General features: G+C 38.8%; 3 protein-coding genes across 3 annotated transcripts; 1 reads left to right on the top strand and 2 right to left on the bottom strand.

Moving 5' to 3' along the window:
• Positions 1 to 1,190: 1,190 nt before the first annotated feature.
• On the bottom strand, positions 1,191 to 4,738 carry LOC113044343 (uncharacterized). The gene is made up of 2 exons (XM_026204255.1): positions 1,856 to 4,738; positions 1,191 to 1,436 (listed from the first exon to the last, which is right to left on the bottom strand). The coding sequence occupies exon 1, from the start codon at positions 4,505 to 4,507 to the stop codon at positions 2,144 to 2,146; it is 2,364 nt and encodes a 787-aa protein (XP_026060040.1). The 5' UTR covers positions 4,508 to 4,738; the 3' UTR covers positions 1,191 to 1,436; positions 1,856 to 2,143.
• On the bottom strand, positions 4,738 to 8,828 carry LOC113044342 (uncharacterized). Its single transcript, XM_026204254.1, has 2 exons — positions 8,568 to 8,828; positions 4,738 to 8,150 (listed from the first exon to the last, which is right to left on the bottom strand). The coding sequence occupies exon 2, from the start codon at positions 7,916 to 7,918 to the stop codon at positions 5,804 to 5,806; it is 2,115 nt and encodes a 704-aa protein (XP_026060039.1). The 5' UTR covers positions 7,919 to 8,150; positions 8,568 to 8,828; the 3' UTR covers positions 4,738 to 5,803.
• An 8,431-nt stretch (positions 8,829 to 17,259) lies between these two features.
• Positions 17,260 to 18,474, top strand: LOC113044781 (carbohydrate sulfotransferase 12-like). Its single transcript, XM_026204955.1, has one exon. It carries the CDS (start codon positions 17,284 to 17,286, stop codon positions 18,472 to 18,474), a length of 1,191 nt encoding a protein of 396 aa, XP_026060740.1. The 5' UTR covers positions 17,260 to 17,283.
• Positions 18,475 to 21,592: the final 3,118 nt, after the last annotated feature.

The raw sequence follows: 21,592 nt of genomic DNA, 5'->3' as shown, positions 1-21,592 counted from the left end.
GATTTTTCTTGGTCCACAGGAGACAACATCATTGCTTTTTGGGTCCCAGAAGACAAGGACCTTCCAGCCAGGGTAACGCTCATGCAGTTCTCATTCTGCTTAGAGATTGGATTTTAGAAAAGTGGATTCTTTTCAACGTGGTGGACTGCAAACTTCACTGGCAACGGCAGGGTGGTTACTTGTGTGTCCGAACACCCAGAGGAACTCTGTGTTTGTAGAAAGTCTTTATAGGACTTAATCACTTGTTTTCATATTTCACTTTTTTATGTTTTCTGTTCTTCAATAGGGTGTCATCTGAGATTTTCCACATGAGAGAGAAACAGGTTCCTGATGATGTGATAGAGATGCAAGGTAACCAAAACCTTACATTTTCTTAAAGTCCTTAAAGAGCATTTAATAGTATACTGGACTAAATGTAAACTCTGATCTTTATAAGAAAGCCATAATAAATACCATTCGAAATACCCACAGTGTTATATAAGATTGTTTTGTTTTTGACAGAAGTCTATAATGCTTATCAAGGCTGTATATGTTTTTGATAAAAAATGCAGTAAAAACTAAAATATTGTGAAATATTATTACTGTTTAAAATAACTATTTTCTATATTAATATAACTTAAAGTGTAATTTATTCCTGTGATGGTAACGCTGAATTTTTAGCATCTTTACTCCTGTCTTCAGTGTCACATGATCCTTCAGAAATCATAATATGCTGATCTGGTGCACTGAATTCCTTATTATTGTTTAAAAAGGTTTTATTTATTTTATTTTATTTTTTATTATTATTATTATTTTATTTTTTTTATTTTTTTTTGCTTTTCAAAGGCTTTTACATTTTTATTGCTTTGCTCATACTGGTGATATTTTTTTTTTTTCTGTGCTGTATGAATGGGGCTCTTGCATTCGTGGACACATTGGATTGTACTATTATTTTTATCGCGGAGCATTACATGGCCTCTGATGTGGAATGGGATCCTACAGGCAGATATGTGATGACTTCTGTTTCCTGGTAGAACCACAAGGTAATATGACATGTTCAGTTCCTTAAGTTACTTTATGCTTATCCTCATAAAGCTTTTTTTTATTTGCATACATTTATGTACTCTGTATATAGGAGGACAATGCATACTGGCATACAGGGACGTCTTCTGCAAAAGAACAACAAAGACAGATTCTGCCATTTGCTATGGAGACCATACCCTCCTAGATTAATCATTCAAGAGCAAATTAAGGTGATGGTGAAGGGAAGTTGTGCTGATTCTTAGGTATAATTCTTGGTCATCGCCATGGAGTGTCGGTAAGGACACGGAGACAGGAATTCCAGTTTGGTTACTTTAATATCCATCAAGTTTGCCGGTTACATTGGTATGTTGGCATTGCTCTATACAAACTTGTGCATGGTCATATGGATATAGGCATGAGTGTGTATTTGTGGTCTAAACAAAGGAAAGGAGAAATAAAATTACATAAATCAAGTGATTTAGAACAAACAAGATAACATTATCAAATGTAAACAATCAGTTTAGCATATAAACTTATAGAATGTAAACCTTAGAAACTAAGCAGCATATGTAAACATATGGAGATATGCATTAAATGTACATTTGAAACATTAACCACACTTCTGAACTGATTAGCATTCGAATTAGGTGGAAATATTGCACAATCACAATAATTATTTGAATATGAAGATTCTAAGTATACATATTTGGTCTACAGCGCTTATGTTTACATAAACAAATGATCTTGCAGAGCCGCGGGTCTTCCGCGCGATCGTCTAATCTTATACATAAACATCTCAACAAATGATCTTAATCAGCATTAACAACACCATCCAAGATAAGCAAACACTTACTTTTGGTCATTAACGCACACGACTTTGACAGGAATCAGGAGAAAACGACACAAACCATCTCTTTCTGACCATGCAAAACGAAGTTTAAAGGTTCTATTTTAACAGTCATCCGATAACACAGTGATTTGATTGGCTGCCCTGTCGCGTGATCAGTGCATGATAACTACGGTGGCCTGGATGCTTGTTAACCTGGATACCCAAGAGTGTCCAGCAGATGGTGCAGTTGACTTTACTTTTCTACAGCCGCCCCTACATTTGCTGTGCAAATGTAATTTCTAACCTCCTTGTTTAGTCTGTTGCAGGGTCATTATCTGGAATGGCGGGCAGTGTGATAAGACGAGACACTGGTCGATGGTAGTGCTTGTTTTTTACTTCAATTTCTGCAGAACGGACATTGCCATCTGATCCAGGGTATATGGTTACTACTTTGCCGACAGGCCAAAGAGCTCGGGGGAGTTGGTAGTCAATTATCATCACAACAGTCCCAGGTGTGAGGTTGCTGGAATCTCTCATCCATTTCTGCCGTGGTTGCAGGGTGGGCAAGTAATTCTTTATAAAACTTGTCCAAAATTGATCTGCCAGTACTTGTGATTGCCGCCATCTTTTCCGACTAAGAATTTCGGATTCTGGGTAAATCACTTGTGGTAGTGATGCATCTGGCCACCCCATCAACAGGTAATTTGGGGTCACTGGATCTGGATCCGCTACATCAGAAGAAACATAACCCAATGGCTTTGCATTGAGTATAGCCTCAACTTCTATAAGGAGTGTTCTGAGGACTTCTTCTGTAAGAGTTTGGGACCCGATGATGGTACACATGGCAGTTTTAACAGAGCGGATTTCACGCTCCCACATACCTCCAAAATGTGGGGCATTTGGGGGATTGTATTGAAAATGAATCTTCTGTTTTGCTAACTGGGTTTGGAGGTCTGGGCTCATGGAACTGAAAGCTGTCTGTAGTTCCTTTTCACCTCCTCGAAAGTTGGTGCCCTGATCTGACAGGATTTCAAAAGGCGTTCCACGTCGAGCAACCATACGCCTAAGGGCCATCAGAAACGAGTCTGTATCCATGTTACTCAGTAAATCCAAGTGGACACAGCGGGTCGTCATACATTTAAAAATTATTCCCCACCTCTTTTCATTACTCCTTCCTCGCTTTACCAGGAAAGGGCCGAAGCAATCTACACCTGTGGAGTAGAAAGCTGGTTTCATCAGGCGGAGTCTGGCGGGGGGAAGCTCTGCCATTTTTGGAATTTTAGGTTTAGCTCTCCACTTTTGACACTCGACACAGGAATGCTGATGGCGCCGTATTGCTTGTCTCCCTCTGAGTATCCAGTAATATCTTCGCATTTCTGCAAAGACCCTCTCTGGAACAGGATGGCCGAGTTTGGTATCATACTGCTTTATAAGGAGGCGGTTAATCGGGTGTTTTGGGTCCAAGACTATGGGATGCAGAGTACTGTAACTCAGGTTGGTAGTTTGCCGCAGTCTTCCTCCTACACGGATGAGTGCCGTCGTTTTATCCAACTCTGGTGACAAAGTGAGCAGACGACTGGACAAAGGGATTGGCTTGCCATTTGTTAGGGCCTGATATTCTGTAGGGAAACTGTCTAATTGGGCTTGCCTCAAAAGACTTGATTCAGACTGCTGGTACTCCAGTGCTCCTGGGTCACCCGTTTCCCCCACCAACCCCTGACTGGATCTGCAAGTAGCTTCCAGAAGTTCTTCAAAGGTTGAGAACTGGGTAGCATCTGGCAGTGATAATCCAGTACAAGTCAAAGTGAGGCCACAAAACTTTGTGTTACGAAGCTCGGTGGGGTCCTCATTCAGCCCAATGACAGGACTTTCTGGCCATGTTGCGGGTGGTAGGTAGAGGAAGTCTGGCCCTTTATACCATTGATTGGGTTGGGATAATTCAAGCAAGGTTTTGCCACGTGTGATGTCATCTGCAACGTTGTTTCCTGAATCTACATAGCGCCAGCAGTAACCTTCTGTGAGTTCTTGTATCTCGCTTACTCTGGTTCCTACAAAAACTTTAAATCTGCAGGACTCTGATTTTAGCCAAGTGAGTACTGTTGTTGAATCACTCCACAAGAATGTGTTCCTAATTTCCAATGATATCTCATTATGAAGTATCTTGGCTAACTGCGCTCCAGTGAGGGCAGCACAAAGTTCAAGCCTAGGCATTGATTGTTGCCTTTTTGGAGATACTCTTGATCTGGCATGGATAAATGCCAATTCCACTAGGCCTTGGTGTTCAGTGCGAAGGTATGCTACTGATCCATAGGCTGTCTCAGAGGCGTCGCAGAAGATGTGAAGTTCTCGTTCTGCCTCTGGGATATCCAGCATGGCTGACACATAACACCGAGGTATGGTGATCAGTGGTAGATGTTCTAGTTCTGCTTCCCATTTTTGCCAGGCTTTTAGCAGATCTGATGGAAGAAGGGGGTCATCCCATTCTCTTTCCTTCACCCACAGTTGTCGCACTAAGGTTTTAGCCCTGGTTGTGAAAGGTATTATGTAGCCTAAGGGGTCGTACTGGCTGGCGAGAACACGGTAGATATTTCTCATCGTTACCTCATGGTAGGATAGAGGACGATGGCGGTAATGGAGGGTGTCTACCACACAGCGCCAGTTTAATCCCAGGGTCATCTCTTGTGGATCTGATTGGCTGAGGGAAATCCACAACTCAGTGTTCTCTGACCTAGCCTCTTTGGGGAGATGGCTAACCACTGAGGCCTCATTGCTCGCCCACTGACGGATTTCAAACCCGCCTGAACCCAGTAGGGACCTTAACCCATTGATCAGCTCCTTGGCTTCTGTCAAGGATGCAGTACTCTGTAAACAGTTGTCAACATAAAAGCAGCGTTCAACTGTCGTAGCTTATCACCAGGTTGGCAATGAGTAAAAACGTGTCGCTGTACTGCGAATGTCGCACAACAGGGGCTACAGGTTGTGCCGAATGGAAGAACCTGCCACTCGTACACATCAGGTGGGTTTTCTGGCTCTAGGTCTCGCCACAGGAACCTTAGGAGGGGTCTGTCTCTGGGGAGCAGGCGGACCTGATGGAACATTCCCTTTATGTCTCCACTAATGGCTACTCTATGTTCTCTGAAGCGGATCAACACTCCAAGGAGAGAGGGGCCTAGAGTAGGTCCAGGTAACAGCTGCTTGTTTAGACTTTGACCATTGTAGGTGTATGAGCAGTTAAACACCACTCTATGTTTGCTATTGTGGGTGACAATATGGTGGGGTAGATACCATGATTCTGTAGATTGGGCTGCTTCTTCAGGTGATATCTTAGTGGCGTAACCATTTTTCTCCAATTTCTGGATCTCGTCTTTGTACTTGTTAGCTAATGTTAGGTCCTTTGCCAACCGACGTTCAGTGCTACGGAGATGGCACATAACAGCATCCTTTGGAGCATGTAACAGAGGCATAGTTTTAACTCTCAAAAGTGGAGTGGCGTATCGTTCAACTCCATCTACTTTTACTCGGACAGTCTGTGTCTCCAGCATGTTCAGTGCTTCTCTGTCCTGTTGTGACCTTATTACCATCTTTTCACAGCAATAAGGCAGGATGTCCATCTGCCATAACCGTTCAACGTGATGAAACAGATCTACAGATGGGGAGCAGTTGGATGTGAACAGACGATGGGATACTGATAGTTGTTCCTGCAGATGTTTGGAAGGGCCTTGCAGGGTCCAGCCAAGGCGAGTTCTGACTGCAGCTGGACCCCCAGGTGGACCCAGTCGCACTGGTTCAATTGGAGTGATAAGCTCAGGGTGATCTGAACCAATAAGAAGAAGTGGGCAAGCTTTCACCAGAGGTGGTATAGGAATCCCTCTCAGGTGTCTGTACCTTTCCTGCAGGGTACTCACAGGGTAGGTGTATTCTGCTAAACCAAACTGATCAGCTGTGAAGGCCCCCTGAATGCTGAACCTTTTCTTAGGGGTCAGTTGGAGTGGATAAGCTGAAGTTTACGGAAGTGCCATGCAATGCCCTGATGTCTTGGTGTACTGTCCGTAAATTCAGTTGCTCAGGTTTGCCTTTTAATCCTAGATGCTGTGCAGCTGTGTCAAGCAGAATGGTGCGCTCTGAACCGTCATCAAGTACAGCAAATGTGTCCAAAGCGTTCTGTTGATGATGTATGGTAACCTTTACAACTTTCAGGAACACCTTCCCACCACAACGAGGTTGGTCTAAGTAAAGAGTCTCTGTGGTGGAGTTGTACAGACTATTGTTCTCACTGGTAACCTCACCTTTCCTTTGGTTGATGTCGTGGAGTATGGAGAGGTGTTTGGCTTGGCAAAGATGGCACGGTTTCTTTAGGTCACAGTCCTTGGCCATGTGGGAGCGTGCACATTTCCAGCATCGTTTATTGTCTTTGATCCATCCAACCATTTGCTCCTTAGTTAATGTTGTGAATACGGTACACTGGCTGAGGTAATGTTCTGCACAACAGTATGGACAGACGGCTTTGCGCTTGGTAGGTAATTTGGGATGAACTGCTTTGGATTCAGGTAATGGTTCTGTGGCCTGTCTTTGTTCTACACCATGCAATACGGTCGTTTGTTTGCTATATCCCCGAATCACTGCCTTTTGATCTCGTTTTATGGGTTTTGTCTCATCAGTTGGGTCAAATTCCATACAGTTGGCTTCTAGCTGTAGCCAATCTGCAAACTCGAGGAGGGAGAACTTGGTCTTATCTGGGTTTCTTTTGAGGTGATGTCTCCTAAATTGGGTTTGTTGTGAACGAGGAAGACGGTTCAGAAGGCGTTTCACATTTGATCCACTGTGTAGTTCTTCAATCCCCTCCTCCTTCAAGGCTTTGAGCATACCGACTATGGCTTGGACTCTAAGGGAAAAGCTGTCAAATGCCCGCTCATCACCAGCATGGATAGGTGGCAGATTCTCCAAAGTCTCTATCTCCCTTAGCACAAACTGGTAGGGCCGGCCATACCTTCTGTCAAGGGCTTGTAGAGCATTAGTATACGGCGTAACTGACTCTGCATGTGCTAGCACCAGTCTGTGTGCATTAGGTACCTTTACATGTTTAAGCAGGATGGAGTATTTGTAATGCTCTGGTAATTGGGGGTGAAGCAGGTTGTCTAGGGCGATCCTAAGTTCCACATACTGGGCTCTGTCTTCTTTAATGAAATCTGGGAAGGTAGGGCCCTCTACTGTTGGAGGCCAGTATGATGAGGGATGGGGAATGTAGGGCACTGCATCAGCTCTAAGATGAGATGTTGTAACTGGGTACGAAATTCTTGACATTGGCTCAGTCTCTGGAGCAAACTGACTTTGCACTGGGAAAGCTTCAGAAGGTGGTGGTACTTGATAGTATGGGAGCTGGGTGGTTTGTCTCGGTCTCTGGTCTGGGAGAGGAGGTAATGGTTTCATCCAGGGTTCTGCACTGGCATGTACATGTGTTCTAATCGGATCTGCTGAGGGGCTGCAGCATGGTGAGGCATAATGGTGTGTCGACAGACTGGTCTCTCTGCTCATTGGGGGTGGTGACTGGAAATTAGTGTCTCTGATTTGGGTTCTCCTCAGCATTTGAGACAGCTCCTCAACGAAAGGGGGTTGGGTGCTTTGGGTTTTCCCAGGCTGTGGCCAAGGATGACGATCTGGAGTTACAACATCAAGACTGGCATCGTATTTTGGCCTTCCCTTTTCCACTGATTTCAGGATCTGGGTTCTAGGTGTCTGATGCCGAGATGATGCTTGTGAGGAGTGAGCAGATGTTTGAGGAGTACAGTGTAGCAGGACTTTTTCCAAGAGTTCTGTTTGGCGTCTAGCAGTCTCGCTCTGTTGCCTTGTAATTTCCATTATCTGCAGCATGAAATCTTCTGATGCCCCAGCTGTTCCAAATAGGTGGTGAGAGGAGATGGGGGTTGAAGTCACCATTACCTTCTGTTTAGGTTTAACAGTCTGTCCTGATGGGTTCCCAGTATAGTTGACCACATAGTCGTCTAAGAAGGCAGGCCTCTGGATTGCTCTGCGTGGGCGCTGGGATGAGGCAGGAGCAGATTTAGATATTTCAGACTCTGGAGTTGCCATGGTAACGACCCGGATCCGGCTCGAAGGACCAAATTTGAAGGGAAGTTGTGCTGATTCTTAGGTATAATTCTTGGTCATCGCCATGGAGTGTCGGTAAGGACACGGAGACAGGAATTCCAGTTTGGTTACTTTAATATCCATCAAGTTTGCCGGTTACATTGGTATGTTGGCATTGCTCTATACAAACTTGTGCATGGTCATATGGATATAGGCATGAGTGTGTATTTGTGGTCTAAACAAAGGAAAGGAAAAATAAAATTACATAAATCAAGTGATTTAGAACAAACAAGATAACATTATCAAATGTAAACAATCAGTTTAGCATATAAACTTATAGAATGTAAACCTTAGAAACTAAGCAGCATGTAAACATATGGAGATATGCATTAAATGTACATTTGAAACATTAACCACACTTCTGAACTGATTAGCATTCGAATTAGGTGGAAATATTGCACAATCACAATAATTATTTGAATATGAAGATTCTAAGTATACATATTTGGTCTACAGCGCTTATGTTTACATAAACAAATGATCTTGCAGAGCCGCGGGTCTTCCGCGCGATCGTCTAATCTTATACATAAACATCTCAACAAATGATCTTAATCAGCATTAACAACACCATCCAAGATAAGCAAACACTTACTTTTGGTCATTAACGCACACGACTTTGACAGGAATCAGGAGAAAACGACACAAACCATCTCTTTCTGACCATGCAAAACGAAGTTTAAAGGTTCTATTTTAACAGTCATCCGATAACACAGTGATTTGATTGGCTGCCCTGTCGCGTGATCAGTGCATGATAACTACGGTGGCCTGGATGCTTGTTAACCTGGATACCCAAGAGTGTCCAGCAGATGGTGCAGTTGACTTTACTTTTCTACAGATGGCCTTTTCTACTATATATATTTTTTTGTTGTTGTAATGTCTACACACTATTTTGTATTATAAGGGCCTCACCCATAACATTTTTAACATGGAGGTTTTCCTTATTTTAACAGGCCATTAAGAAGGACCTAAAAAAGTACTCAAATCTTTGAGCAAAAAGACAGACCGAGCCAGTCTAAGGCTTCTAAGGTCAGTTGTTTTTTCCTTCATAATTCTTAATAACTAAGTAAAGGTGTTTAGCTGGCTGTTCTTTAATAATACTTATAAGATATAAAAATATAAAAATCATTATAACAGAAATGTATTCAATAGAAAATGTAACTTATTACATTGACATGTTTGTCTTTTTCATTTTAATTAATTAATTATCCATCCATTGTTTACTTATTATTCATTTATCATTATTCATTTATTATTGGCTTTGATTCATTTGTGACCCTGGATCTCAAAACCTAAAACAGATCTCTTTAATTTACTCTTGACCCGTTTTCTTTTTATTTAAAACAATTTAACCCTTTAACAGCGTTCCCTATTTATTTATTTTTAAGATTACCCCTCTAACAGTAGCGTTCTCTATTATATTACTATTCTTTCGACTTGCTTTCTTTTATTCATTGTAAAAAATAAAATAAACTTGCAATGTGTACTGCGTTAGACTAACCAAGACTTGTCCCAGCATTTACGTATTATTTATATTCTTAATGTTAACAACGTTTAATGTTACAATGTTTCCGTAATGCTCTTGATGCAGGAGTGTGTGGACAAATGTTGTTTGATGTTGGAAGAGTACAGAGGGTTTAAAGACAGTGCCATTCAGCTTTATAACCAACAGAGGAAGCTGCGCCTTCAGCTCAGAGGAGTTGAGAAACACTATCCTTTTTTCTTTTCTTTTCTTTTTTTTGACATTTTTTCCCTTTTCCTTTTTCTATCATCCTCATACTCTGCTAACATGTATTTCCATTAGTTATATTATTGAATTATTATCTCTCAGGTGTGGACACAGATGAACTGGACAGTAATGTGGAGGACTGGGAAGAGGAAACCATCGAGTTCTTTATCAGTGACGAGATCATTAATCTTGGAGATTAGACGTACACGGAAGGCACTGTTGTTCTCTTTCAGTTGGTCACTCTCAACATCACGTCGGTGACTAACGAACTGGGAATTTCAACAGAGATACCAATCCACTTCGAATGTAACTAAACGAGCCAGTGGGCACTGACATGTGAGATTTGCATCTGGCTGTCATACCTCGCAGCACGGGTATAAGTGTCAGCAGGTGCATCACTACTGCTCTCCTTCCTCTCGAGTGATTGACGCGAGTGCGGATGTTCTGTCTGTTAGCAGCAGTGGTCACTGTCTCACAGGAAAGAAGATTAAGATCCTCCGTATAGAAAGCCACACCAGGTGTGTGCAGTGGGCAGCTATCTGCATGCTTCAGCACTAAAAGAGCAACACAGATGATTGTGTCTTTTTAAAGATGTGCATTTCTGGATCTAGTCATTACCTGGTGACTCAGGACAGGAAACAAGTCTTGAGGCACCTTCTCGCTCTGCAGTCTCTGAATGATGCAGCCCCTGAGCCATCCCAGAGACTTCCATGTGCACTCCGGCTGAGTGGGTTTCTCAAGGAACAGCAGTAGTAGACCTTCTCTGTGTAGAGCCTGTCCTATCGCCTGCCTTAAAGGGATAGTTCACCCAAAAATCAAAATATATATGTCATTAATAACTCACTCTCATGTCGTTCCAAACCCGTGAGACCTCCGTTCATCTTTGGAACACAGTTTAAGATATTTTAGATTTAGTCTGAGAGCTCTCAGTCCCTCCATTGAAGCTGTGTGTACGGTCTACTGTCCATGTTCAGAAAGGTAAGAAAAACATTATCAAAGTAGTCCATGTGACATCAGAGGGTCAGTTAGAATTTTTGGAAGCATCGAAAATACATTTTGGTCCAAAAATAGCAAAAACTATGACTTTTTTCAGCATTGTCTTCTCTTCCGTGTCTGTTGTGAGAGAGAGTTCAAAACAAAGCAGTTTGTGATATCCGTGAACGAATCATTCGATGTAACCGGATCTTTTTGAAACAGCTCACCAAATCGAACTGAATCGTTTTAAACGGTTCGCATCTCTAATACACATTAATCCACAAATGACTTAAGCTGTTCACTTTTTTAAAGTGGCTGACACTCCCTCTGAGTTCAAACAAACCAATATCCCGGAGTAACTCATTTACTCAAACAGTACACTGACTGAACTGCAGTGAAGAGAGAACTGAAGATGAACACCGAGCCGAGCCAGATAATCACAGACTACCATAAAAAAAAATGTATATGAACATTTTCTTTGTATTTTATTTAATTTACTTAAAGCTGCAGTAGGGAACTTTTGACGCTCTAGCGGTTAATAAACAGAACTGCTTGCGTCTTGCAGAAGAACATCGTAGCTGGATCTACTTCTCTCTGTTTATGTCAAGAATCACAAAGGTACTGGGTTACTCCGCCGCGGTACCCCCGAAGCAATCTAAAATAGTCTGAATATAAACACTTATTATAGGTGCACCCTAGTGATTCAGGACAAGCTAAAAACACGGTTTGGAAAATGGATTCATGGTGTACTCGCTTATTATGTTCATTTTTCTACATTTTGAACACAAACAAAGTTACGGACCGCAGCTCTGATTGGTTGTTTTTGTCTTTCTGCAAATGACAATAGGACCACTGGGAGGAGCCAGAGGAGCTTGATTTTTTTACAGATTATCTGTCTCATATTCTACTGTCAGGACATAATGACAGGTTTAATAAATATGTAAAAAATATTTTTTTAACAAAAGTTCCCTACAGCACCTTTAATGTTTTATTTTAATTCAATTTCCCATAAACTCCATATACTAGCCTACAAGATTGTGTATGTTATATAATATAATAAACATACTATAAATGTAAATGACTTGATGTTTCTCCTGTGGTTTAATATTTTAAAAACTCGAATTTGTTGCATTAACAGTTGTGTTTGTTTTTTGTCCCCCATCAAGTATCCACCTTTTTTTCAACTTAACTTAATGTGCAAGGATTCCAGAGACATTAGCTTCCAGTTATTTTATCTGTGCAGAAACAATCCTTTATGCTTAATTATATTGCAAACGGATATTTTAGTATCATATTACTTAAATTGATTATCATAACCATAAACACGCTGGATTGTACGGCAAAAATAAATAAATAAATAAATAAAGTCCCATAAAACTCCTTTAAAGAAGATGTTTTTAGAGTTTTTACAGCTATCACACAGTTGCAATATGTTTTGATGTGGATTTCAGGATGCTTTAGGAGGAAACAGTCGCACAGTCATTATAACCTATATCACTCCTGCCAGCTCCAATTTCGAAGAGTCTAGAAATGCGATGGTTAATGCTGACAAAGCCAAAAATATAAGAAACAAGGTAAACATATGTACATGCTTAATAGTAGAACCAGCTGATTATATTAAACTTATTACTGGATAAAGTGTAAAACTTTTAATGCAAAATTTGAAAATAACCACTGAAGAAGTATAACACAAAAATAGTAGGGCCGGGACTCGATTAAAAAAAATAATCTAATTAATTAGAGGCTTTGTAATTAATTAATCAAAATTAATCGCATTTTAATCGCATATAAATATTTGACCCGAGAACAGTGAGAAGTAATTTTTTTTCACATGGATTTATAGTATACCATTGAATAATGACTGAATACATAAGCTTAAGCAACAAAATATTGTTTATTTTTGTTCAATCAAGTCTAGCAGACCAGTGCAATTTTTGCCATGAAGTGTAGCAATAGCATATTTAGAAACAATTTAGAAATAGTACATTTCAGAAATTCAGGACGCTTATAGGTGCTGGAACCTTCTGTAAAGTGTTTTTTAAGTAAAACACAATACTGTCAATTACATTCAGAACATTGGAAACACTGACTATTAGAAAACATCTCTCTGTTGCTTCAGAGGCCATAACATACTAAGTCCAACTCTCAATAACCTTGGCCAAAACAATAAAGAGTTCAACATAAACTGTTGTACCAACAAAATAATTCATAGTTCAACATAAAGTGTAAAGTCCACGCTAGCTGCTATATGTTTTGCGTTGAGGTGATACCATAGACAGTAAAAGAAATGGACACAGCGACCCCACTGGAACTCAATTGAGACAAATGAAGCCCAGTTTTAGCGTTTTTTAGCACTTCCATTTCTGACGCGCAGACTCAAACGAAGCTTGACGACGTCAGCAACCTGTCTGACAGATGTAAATCTTCTAAGTGGCTGTGCGTAAAAACTGCCATCGTTAATCTTGCAGAGACGGCGAGCTTGAGCGGGGAGTTCTTTGGCGTGAGTGAGCAGGAGTAAGTATTCTGATTAATTATTTTGTATAGTATTTTAAAATGTAACGCCAGTACACCATATTAAGTTAATTGCCTGCGAGCTTCTCCTCCTGTCTGTACGATAATGCGACAGAGAGCCGAGTGGTTATGACGCAATCGTTAGCCTATTTTTTACAAAAACTGTTTATACGGGGCCATAATGTAACATAGAAGGTAATGGAGCCCTTTATACATTGTCGTGTATCTTTAGAAATAAATAATGGACAAACAGAGTCTTTAAACGCCTCAGATGTAAAGTTATTCGCTGTCAAAGTGACGCCAAAATGAATGGGAGTCAATGGGAATGCTAACGCAAGTGAAGTTCTGCTAAAAGATGGCAGCCCCCACCCGACTTCAACTTCCGGTCGAGTTCCTTGCCCCTTGGGTGATACTTGAGGCTTGATGTGTGCTGCGGTGATATGCGAACGCTAGTTGGTGCTCCAGTGTAATCGGTCCGCCGAAACTCATCCAGTGAGAAACGTTCCGCGGTGCAAAAAATAAGTTATTAAAAATGCGGGAATGTTTTTTCTGTAATTAATTAATCTTAGTTAAAGCGTTATTTTTTGTGTAATTAATTAATCTCAATTAACGCGTTAAAGTCCCGGCCCTAAAAAATAGATTCACTGAAAAGTATTAAGTTTAGGCTTATGAGAAATTTACCATTCAAAAGTTTGGGGCTGGTAAGATTTTAAATGTTTTCTATTATTATTATTTGTGTGTGTGTGTGTGTGTGTGTGTGTGTATATATATATATATATATATATATATATATATATATATATATATATATATATATATATATATATATATATATATATATATATATATATATATATATATATATATATCATGCTTACTTAGTTATATTGTGAATAGTATTATATTTTTCAATATTATTACAACTGAAAATATATGTGTTTCATTTTATATATATTTTAAAACAGTATGTTTCTGTGACAAACTCAATTTTCATCAGCCATTACTCCAGTCTTCAGTGTCACATTATCCTTATGTAATCGTTCTATTCTGAATGTCTGTTATTACTGGTGACTTAATTTTGTTGAGAAGCAGCCCAGGTCTCTATCCTGCTATTCTGTTTTAAAATCTCAAACATAGTTTGATGAATTCAATTCAATTCAAGTTTATTTGTATAGCACTTTTTACAATCCAAATCGTTACAAAGCAGCTTTACAGAAGATTACATTTTTCTACAATATTTAGTAGTAGCTTATACTGTAAGTGGCGACTGTCAGTTTGTGCACGTATGACAGGATTTCTTAGAAAAATTAATACAAGACGTAGTCAGCCAGAGGATGAACATTATTAATTTTAATAATAATAATAATTAATAGTTATTATTTGATGCAGTCACACTTGTAGCAATATTTGTTAGTTCTGTTTGTTGATTCAGGGTAAGCATCATCTGAGGTCCTCTGAGGGTCAGCATCATCTCTTCTCAGGTGTTCTGGATCCAGACTGGAGCTAAGTTACCACTGGATGAATGTTTCATATCATGTGGCGCATTATACACACATTATTGCTGATCTGTGGCGTGAAATCGACTGACTTCGTGCAAAGATTGACAGAGTCAAGAGCAACACAAATGAAAGAAAGCAGACGTTCATGAAATTCAAGGTGTGCTAAATTTGTGTTTTAGAACTTGGGTACAGTAGTTGACAAATAATATTGAAATAAACTTTTTTCATTACCATGATTTTAAACAGAAATACACTGACTATTTGAATTGTAATTTGTTCAAATTCATATAAGAGTAATAATTTGCGAATCTTTTTTTAAACAGCGGTAAAAAGTAAAAAAAAATGTATCATTGACATCTGGTTTCTCTATATGGGCTGTTTTTAGTTGAGGTGCAGCAGTACAGTCATGGTGAGATGGCTTTACTGCAGGAGCAGCTCTTGTCTGCCTTCAGAGAGCAGATGGAGCTCAGACGCAGGCTCATGGAGCTGGAGAACTGGAATATGGATCTCCACATAGAGACACGTCGAGACATCTGCTCCCCATCTCAGGATAAACACTTAAACATACAGACAGAGTTCTAGTCATCAGTCATTTTTCAATTAGAAATGGTTATTGTTGTAGCTACTGTAGTTCACCTAAAAATGATTCATGTACGTTTCACCTTTTCACCATGTTGTTCTAAAACTGTATGAATTTCTTCATTCTTTTCAACAACTATGTATTTTATTTTATTTTTTGTAGAGGAATGTGTGTAACCAATCAGGTAATCTTTGACTTCCACTGTGTTTTTATGTATTTTTTTATTTTTTATTAAAGTCAGTGTCTACCACCAACTGTTTGTTTACCAACATTCTTCAAAATGTCTTTATTTTCATTATGAGACAGAACTTCTTAAAGGTTTGTAGCAATTTGATGGTGCGAAAGTGATACATTTTTTAAGTGCACTATTCCTTTTACTGAATTAAAATTATTTATACGTGTGTATATGTGTGTGTGTGTGTGTGTGTGTGTAGGCACCACTTCTCATTAACAAATTGTTTAACATTTATTAAAATAATTATAAAAGAAGGATATAGACAACTAATAAAAACTAACAAAGTTTTAAATATGACAAAAAAAAAAAAAACGAAATTACTAAAACTTTAACTAAAATGAAAATGGAGATTTAAAAAATTAATAAATGGAAATGATAATAAAATTCAAAATATGAATGAAAACTATCTGAGTAATACTGAAACAACACTGATAAGGGGAACCTTTCTGACCCTGGTTTGATTTTTAAGAAAGTCTTGTAAAAAGGGGCATAATAGGTGCCCTTTAAGCAGTACATCTGTTTTCAACAATGATCATGAGAAATGTTTCTTATGCATCAAATCAGCATCAATTTGTCAATGTCAAGAAACATTATCTAGGAAGCTGTTAAACTTGATCTGTTCATACCATAACTGGTACAAAAACCAAGCCAGAACCCTTCCAGATATCCAGTTTTGGAAAGCATCTCAGTGAAACCGGCTTGTGAGACCAGCTTTAAACATGATCCAGCCACTCAACAGCAGTGCTGGATACCCAGCAACACCCCCAGTAGCTAAAGTGAAAAACCCTCTCTAAATTTACAGGTACAGACCCACAGACGTTCCAGTCTCACAGCAAAATTTTTATGCAGGCTAGCATTTGGATGTGATCTCTGTTAGAAAATTCAGAACTTCTGTTACCACAATTAAGATTTTCTGTTTTTTAATATGGGTTTCAAAATCAATATGTGTCGCTTTTATCCTGTAGATGTGAAACGGGCCTAAAAATTTGCAAATTTTGATATTTTGTCAATATGAATTTAGAAGTGCATCTTGAGAAGTTACATATCAGGGGAACGCCACCCAGCACCATTCATCAAAAGCACTCAGATATCAAACGAGGACAGGCAACCTACAAACGACAGCTTTCTATTCCTCTACGTTTTTAATAGTGAAATGTAGTTGGCAGGTTGTGGATTGTTTTGTAGTCCGAGCTAAGTTAACAAAAATGTTTTTTTAGGCCCAGGAGATGTTTTTTATTCCAGCAATCTCCTACAGCCACCGATGAAAATCCTAGACAAAATAGTCTACAGAATACACAAGTGAACCATTGAATTTGATTTTGAAATAAAATAACTGACAATGCTGTTGCTGGTCATTTTCTGTCATTCTGAAGTCGACACTACAAGCCGGTCCGTTTATTTTCAGCTGTGGTTTCCTGTGAATATTTGTGGAAGAGAGCTGAACTCTGGAATAACAGCATATGATTTAGTTCTGGCTGAAAGGCGGAGCATTTCTCCTGTGTTCACATCCTACTGTGAGTTTACATATGTAGCTTCAAGCAATCCTGCCCTCTTAACAGTGTGCACGTGGAACATTCTGAAATGTAGAGCACAAGAAGACAAGATTTAGGTGAGTGATGGATCATATTTTATGGGAACAGATTTTGAAATGAAACCACATGTCTTTATTTTTGTGTTTTTCTCCAGAATTCTCCACTTGACTCATTGCAGAGATGATATTGTCACATATTCCAGCTGGGTAGTTTCCATAGTTTCCACATCATTCAATAGTTCCCAGTGAAAATGCTAAAGCAGCTGCAGTTTTTCCTTCTGTTGGGAACATTATTTATCATATTCTTCATAATAGTTCACTGGGATGACGTGAGCGATGGGACTTTTTATCTGCACGTGGCTTCATCATCTCCTGCATTACCCACAAACATGATGTCCTCTGGACACTGGATAAGTGAGGATTCATTTCTCTGGAAAGAGTCAAGCGGGTCAGTCAAACCAAACATCACAACTTACCTAAAACATGATCAAGGCCCACACAACCTAACAAAGCCCGTTATGCAGTCTTCTCCAACACACCTCGAACTGCGTCAAGCACATCGTAGGCATTTAATAAGACAACTTTGCTCTGCCGATAGCAGCTTCAGTTTCCCTGGAAAATTGAAGACATTTGACCAGATTCCAAGCAAAGCTCTGGACCACCTCATTGTAGATGATCATCATGGTGTTATTTACTGTTTTGTACCAAAGGTAGCCTGTACCAACTGGAAACGAGTCATGATTGTGCTCAGCCAGAACCTGAAGGCACCTGATGGAGCTCCGTATCTGGATCCTCTTGACATACCATCAGCGTTATCCCACAATGCTACTCTGCATCTCACATTTAACAAGTTCTGGAGGCTGTTTGGTCGTTTCTCTCGTCCTTTGATGCATAACAAGCTAAAGAATTACACTAAGTTCCTTTTTGTGCGGGATCCTTTTGTACGACTTATTTCTGCTTTCCGGAACAAGTTTGCTCTGCCTAATGAGGATTTTTACAGACAGTTTGGCTCTGTAATGCTTCATCATTATGCTAATATCTCAAAGCCCCCTGACTCCGCTCAAGAAGCCTTTGCTGCAGGTATCAGATTGTCCTTTACTCATTTTATTAAGTACCTGTTAGATCCAAAGACGGAGGAAGAGAAGCCATTTAATGAGCATTGGCAGCAGATGTACAGACTCTGCCATCCGTGCCAAATTGAGTATGACTTTGTAGGCAAACTGGAAACTCTTGATGAGGATACAGATCATTTGTTGAAGATTCTTGGGCTGGAGAATCAGGTTCGCTTTCCTCCAGGGTACCGCAACAAGACAGCTGCAAACTGGGAACGAGACTGGTTTCGAAACATTTCAGTTGCTGACAGGAGAGAACTGTACAATCTTTATGAAGCAGACTTCAGATTATTTGGATATGACAAACCTGAGACCCTTCTGGACGAGTGACAGAAACAGTTGTCCTTTAAAATAAATTACATGTACATAATGTGAAATAAAAGTGGATCGCACAGATGTTTTGGCGCTTAAACATTTTCTTATTTATTTGACTAAAACAGTGAATTGTCAGGTGCACATTTTTAGATTTTATATAAAACTTGTTATAAAACTGTTGTTTTGTATTAGTAATGAATTTTTTGAATCAAAAACAAACTGATTAATGTTTCACTCATGGGAATTAAGTAATACAATTACAGTAAAATTACAAATTAAATGAACTTACTGTAGTTAATGAAACTGAGTGATATAAACTTATTGGGATAGACCTTATGGGTACCGCCATACTGATTTTTGGATAAATGAAAACAATGGTATGCACTGCACAAGGTCCTACTAGTTCATGTAATTTTCTTCTATGCTTAAAATCATTTTGTCTACTACTTTTTGGAAAGATATTTTGTTATCTGAACAATCAGTACAACTGTCGTACTTCTGTCCCTCACAGCCTCATTTTTATAACTGTCGAAAATGGAATATGGCTCTACCCTGACTAAAGTCTACTTACCAAACCAAAGCATTCATTTGTTTTGGCCACAAGGGTTCAGTGTGTTTCAATAGATTTGTTGCAGGAAGAGCCACATACTACAGTCAGCAATGTGTGTAGCACTCAGATGGAGTTCTGAACTCTTGAACCTTAAATGCTATTTATGAATTTCGAATTTATAAAATCAGGCATATTTTGACAGCTTTCTGAGGCCCAGTGAAAGTGAAGATTCTTGTTTTTATTTGAAACGACATCTCTGACCAAAAGGAGAGAATAAAATGATTATAATAAAATGACAGTTTCATTTCACTTGATCTGGAATTGTATTGTCAGAGTTCTTTTTAGAGAAATATGACATTTTAATTTCCGAAGTTTCAACAATATGAAATGTTTTCAGAAATAGGGTTTGATATGAAGCACATTAACCTGTTTGGGGTTATAGTTTCATTACTTTTTAGTTCAACCTGCAAAAAGGCCTATTATCTTCACTATAAATGAATCTGAAAGCCAGCATGGATACATTTGACAAATGAATAAAAATACCTAGCTAATAGCTGACTGAAAGGCTGAGACTGACTTTAACTACACCGTAAATTTATGATCAGGAAATATTTCTGTCCCCCTCTCTCATAGATACATGGTGAGAAGATAGGCCCGTCATATTGAGGTAAATGTGTTAAAAAGTGTGAAGTGTGAACATCACTACTGAACACCTTTTTATTCTGCAACTAAGCACACTTTTTTCCGTGTTATTCCATAAAATTTTGTTTTTATTTGTGTACCACTGTTCAGAACTGTGCTATCCCATAAAATTACTACAAAAAAATAAATAACTACCAAAATATTCATGACCAAAACATGTCAGTTTTTTCGGTAGTGAGTAAAGGGAATACATAATCCTCATATTTGGGTGAAATAAACAAAATTTTAGTACAATATTGCAGATTTTTTGATTGTTTGTTTGTATTTAAGCATGTTTTAGAGTGTTTTAGTATGCAAGTTAAAATTCTGTAATGTGATGTGATTGCTACAAAAGCATAACAGTCACTAGCAAAAATGTACAGTCACTACCAAAACATGCATGTTTTCTCTAAGATGTCATGTTTTTGGATCAATGTATATTCAAACTAATGAATCCTTAACTTTGAAATAAGTATGATTCACTTTTTGCTTCTTGCAAAGGAAAATTTGATTCAAAATACAACAAATCTCATAAATTACAACTGAAATAATTTAAATGAAGTTATTGGTTTACTTCTGAAAAAAAGTGGAATATTTGTCCTCTCCCCAGTAGTGACAAATCTGGGGACAAATATTCCATACAACCACTGGGTTACAAGTCTTCTTATTCTTATTTATTTACTTCTATCTTATTTAATGCGATTATCAAAAATAATTAAAAAATATATTGCTGTTGTAATCTGTTCACTAGTTAAATTGGACTATGCAACAATAAATAATGGTACTGAGTGTTTTGTTTTTAGTCATATTCATTCATTATAAATGAAGAGATGAAAAGGTCACTGAAAATTCCATTATGCAAAAAAAAAAAAAAGAAAAAAACCACTGTTGTGAATGTGCTCTTTCCCCGTCTTTTTAAAGTTCTCTATCAAACTGACTACAACTGGATAGTCTGAAAGGTTAAGGGCAAATTCACCATCAAGTCCAGCCTTCTGAACCACTGTCCTCTTCATCTTGCCTATTCTTCTGCTGTATGACAGCTTGAAAGGTTGTGTGGCAGGTTCTTTTAAAGTTTTCCCCTCTATGAGATGCTTAAGAATAAAGGTCAGTACTAATGGGCAACTGCAGTCACACACAGAAACAGGATGCAAGTCATTATATTGTTTTCTTGTGACCCCTGTCCGTGCTGACTCATGTCCATTATTTCTTAGTTATTCACATTCTTTCACCCCCCTGAAAAGGGATCCCACTTGTTGCAACATAATGTAGATCAGTGAATGAACTAAAAACAGAGTAGGACTAATAAAGAAAGTGTGCAGAATCCTTCTGTTTGCACTTTCTGCTAACAGTGAACAAAGCAGTGGCTAAAGCCTTCTACAAATTCCACGATTTTAGCAGTCCTGCAGATCACACTGTGCAACATGGATCTGATAAACTTGAGTGGGACATGCATGTAGACTGTACGGTGATGACACCTACTTGATGCTATGGTGCACGTTCCTATAGAAGAATAAAATGGCATCAGCATGTGCCAGTTTTTATGTGTGGTGACAAGAGTGGAAATGACAAAAGAGGAAGGGATAAGAGCTTGAGGTAAGCAGTTTATGTTTTAAAAAAACATGATTTCATGTGTGATAATCATGCTGAAGTTGTGGCACTGTCAGAAAATTATCGTAGACAATTTTTAGTTGCAAGACTGACAACACCCAACTCTCTCACTATAAGGTACAGGACTATGGATTATGAGCCACGATCACAGAAATTGTCATGATTGTTTCATGATGTCTGGGAGAACAGCTTGTTGTAAGCAGCTTTGAAAAAATGTAGGCTAGATGATAAATGTTTAAGACTACCATGATCAAAAATATACTAAAATTTATTTGAAGTATATTTTATTTTGTG

Source organism: Carassius auratus, chromosome 26, assembly GCF_003368295.1.
Source record: "Carassius auratus strain Wakin chromosome 26, ASM336829v1, whole genome shotgun sequence".
In the NCBI taxonomy this organism is placed as follows: domain Eukaryota; kingdom Metazoa; phylum Chordata; class Actinopteri; order Cypriniformes; family Cyprinidae; genus Carassius; species Carassius auratus.
The sequence above is the reverse complement of the archived record's forward strand: the minus strand, read 5'-3'. Positions and strand labels throughout refer to the sequence as shown.

What these genes read in the sequence shown, in the direction of transcription:
- LOC113044343 (XM_026204255.1), bottom strand. Translation starts at nt 4,507, where the DNA reads ATGACCCTGGGATTAAACTGGCGCTGTGTGGTAGACACCCTCCATTAC.
- LOC113044342 (XM_026204254.1), bottom strand. Translation starts at nt 7,918, where the DNA reads ATGGCAACTCCAGAGTCTGAAATATCTAAATCTGCTCCTGCCTCATCC.
- LOC113044781 (XM_026204955.1), top strand. Translation starts at nt 17,284, where the DNA reads ATGCTAAAGCAGCTGCAGTTTTTCCTTCTGTTGGGAACATTATTTATC.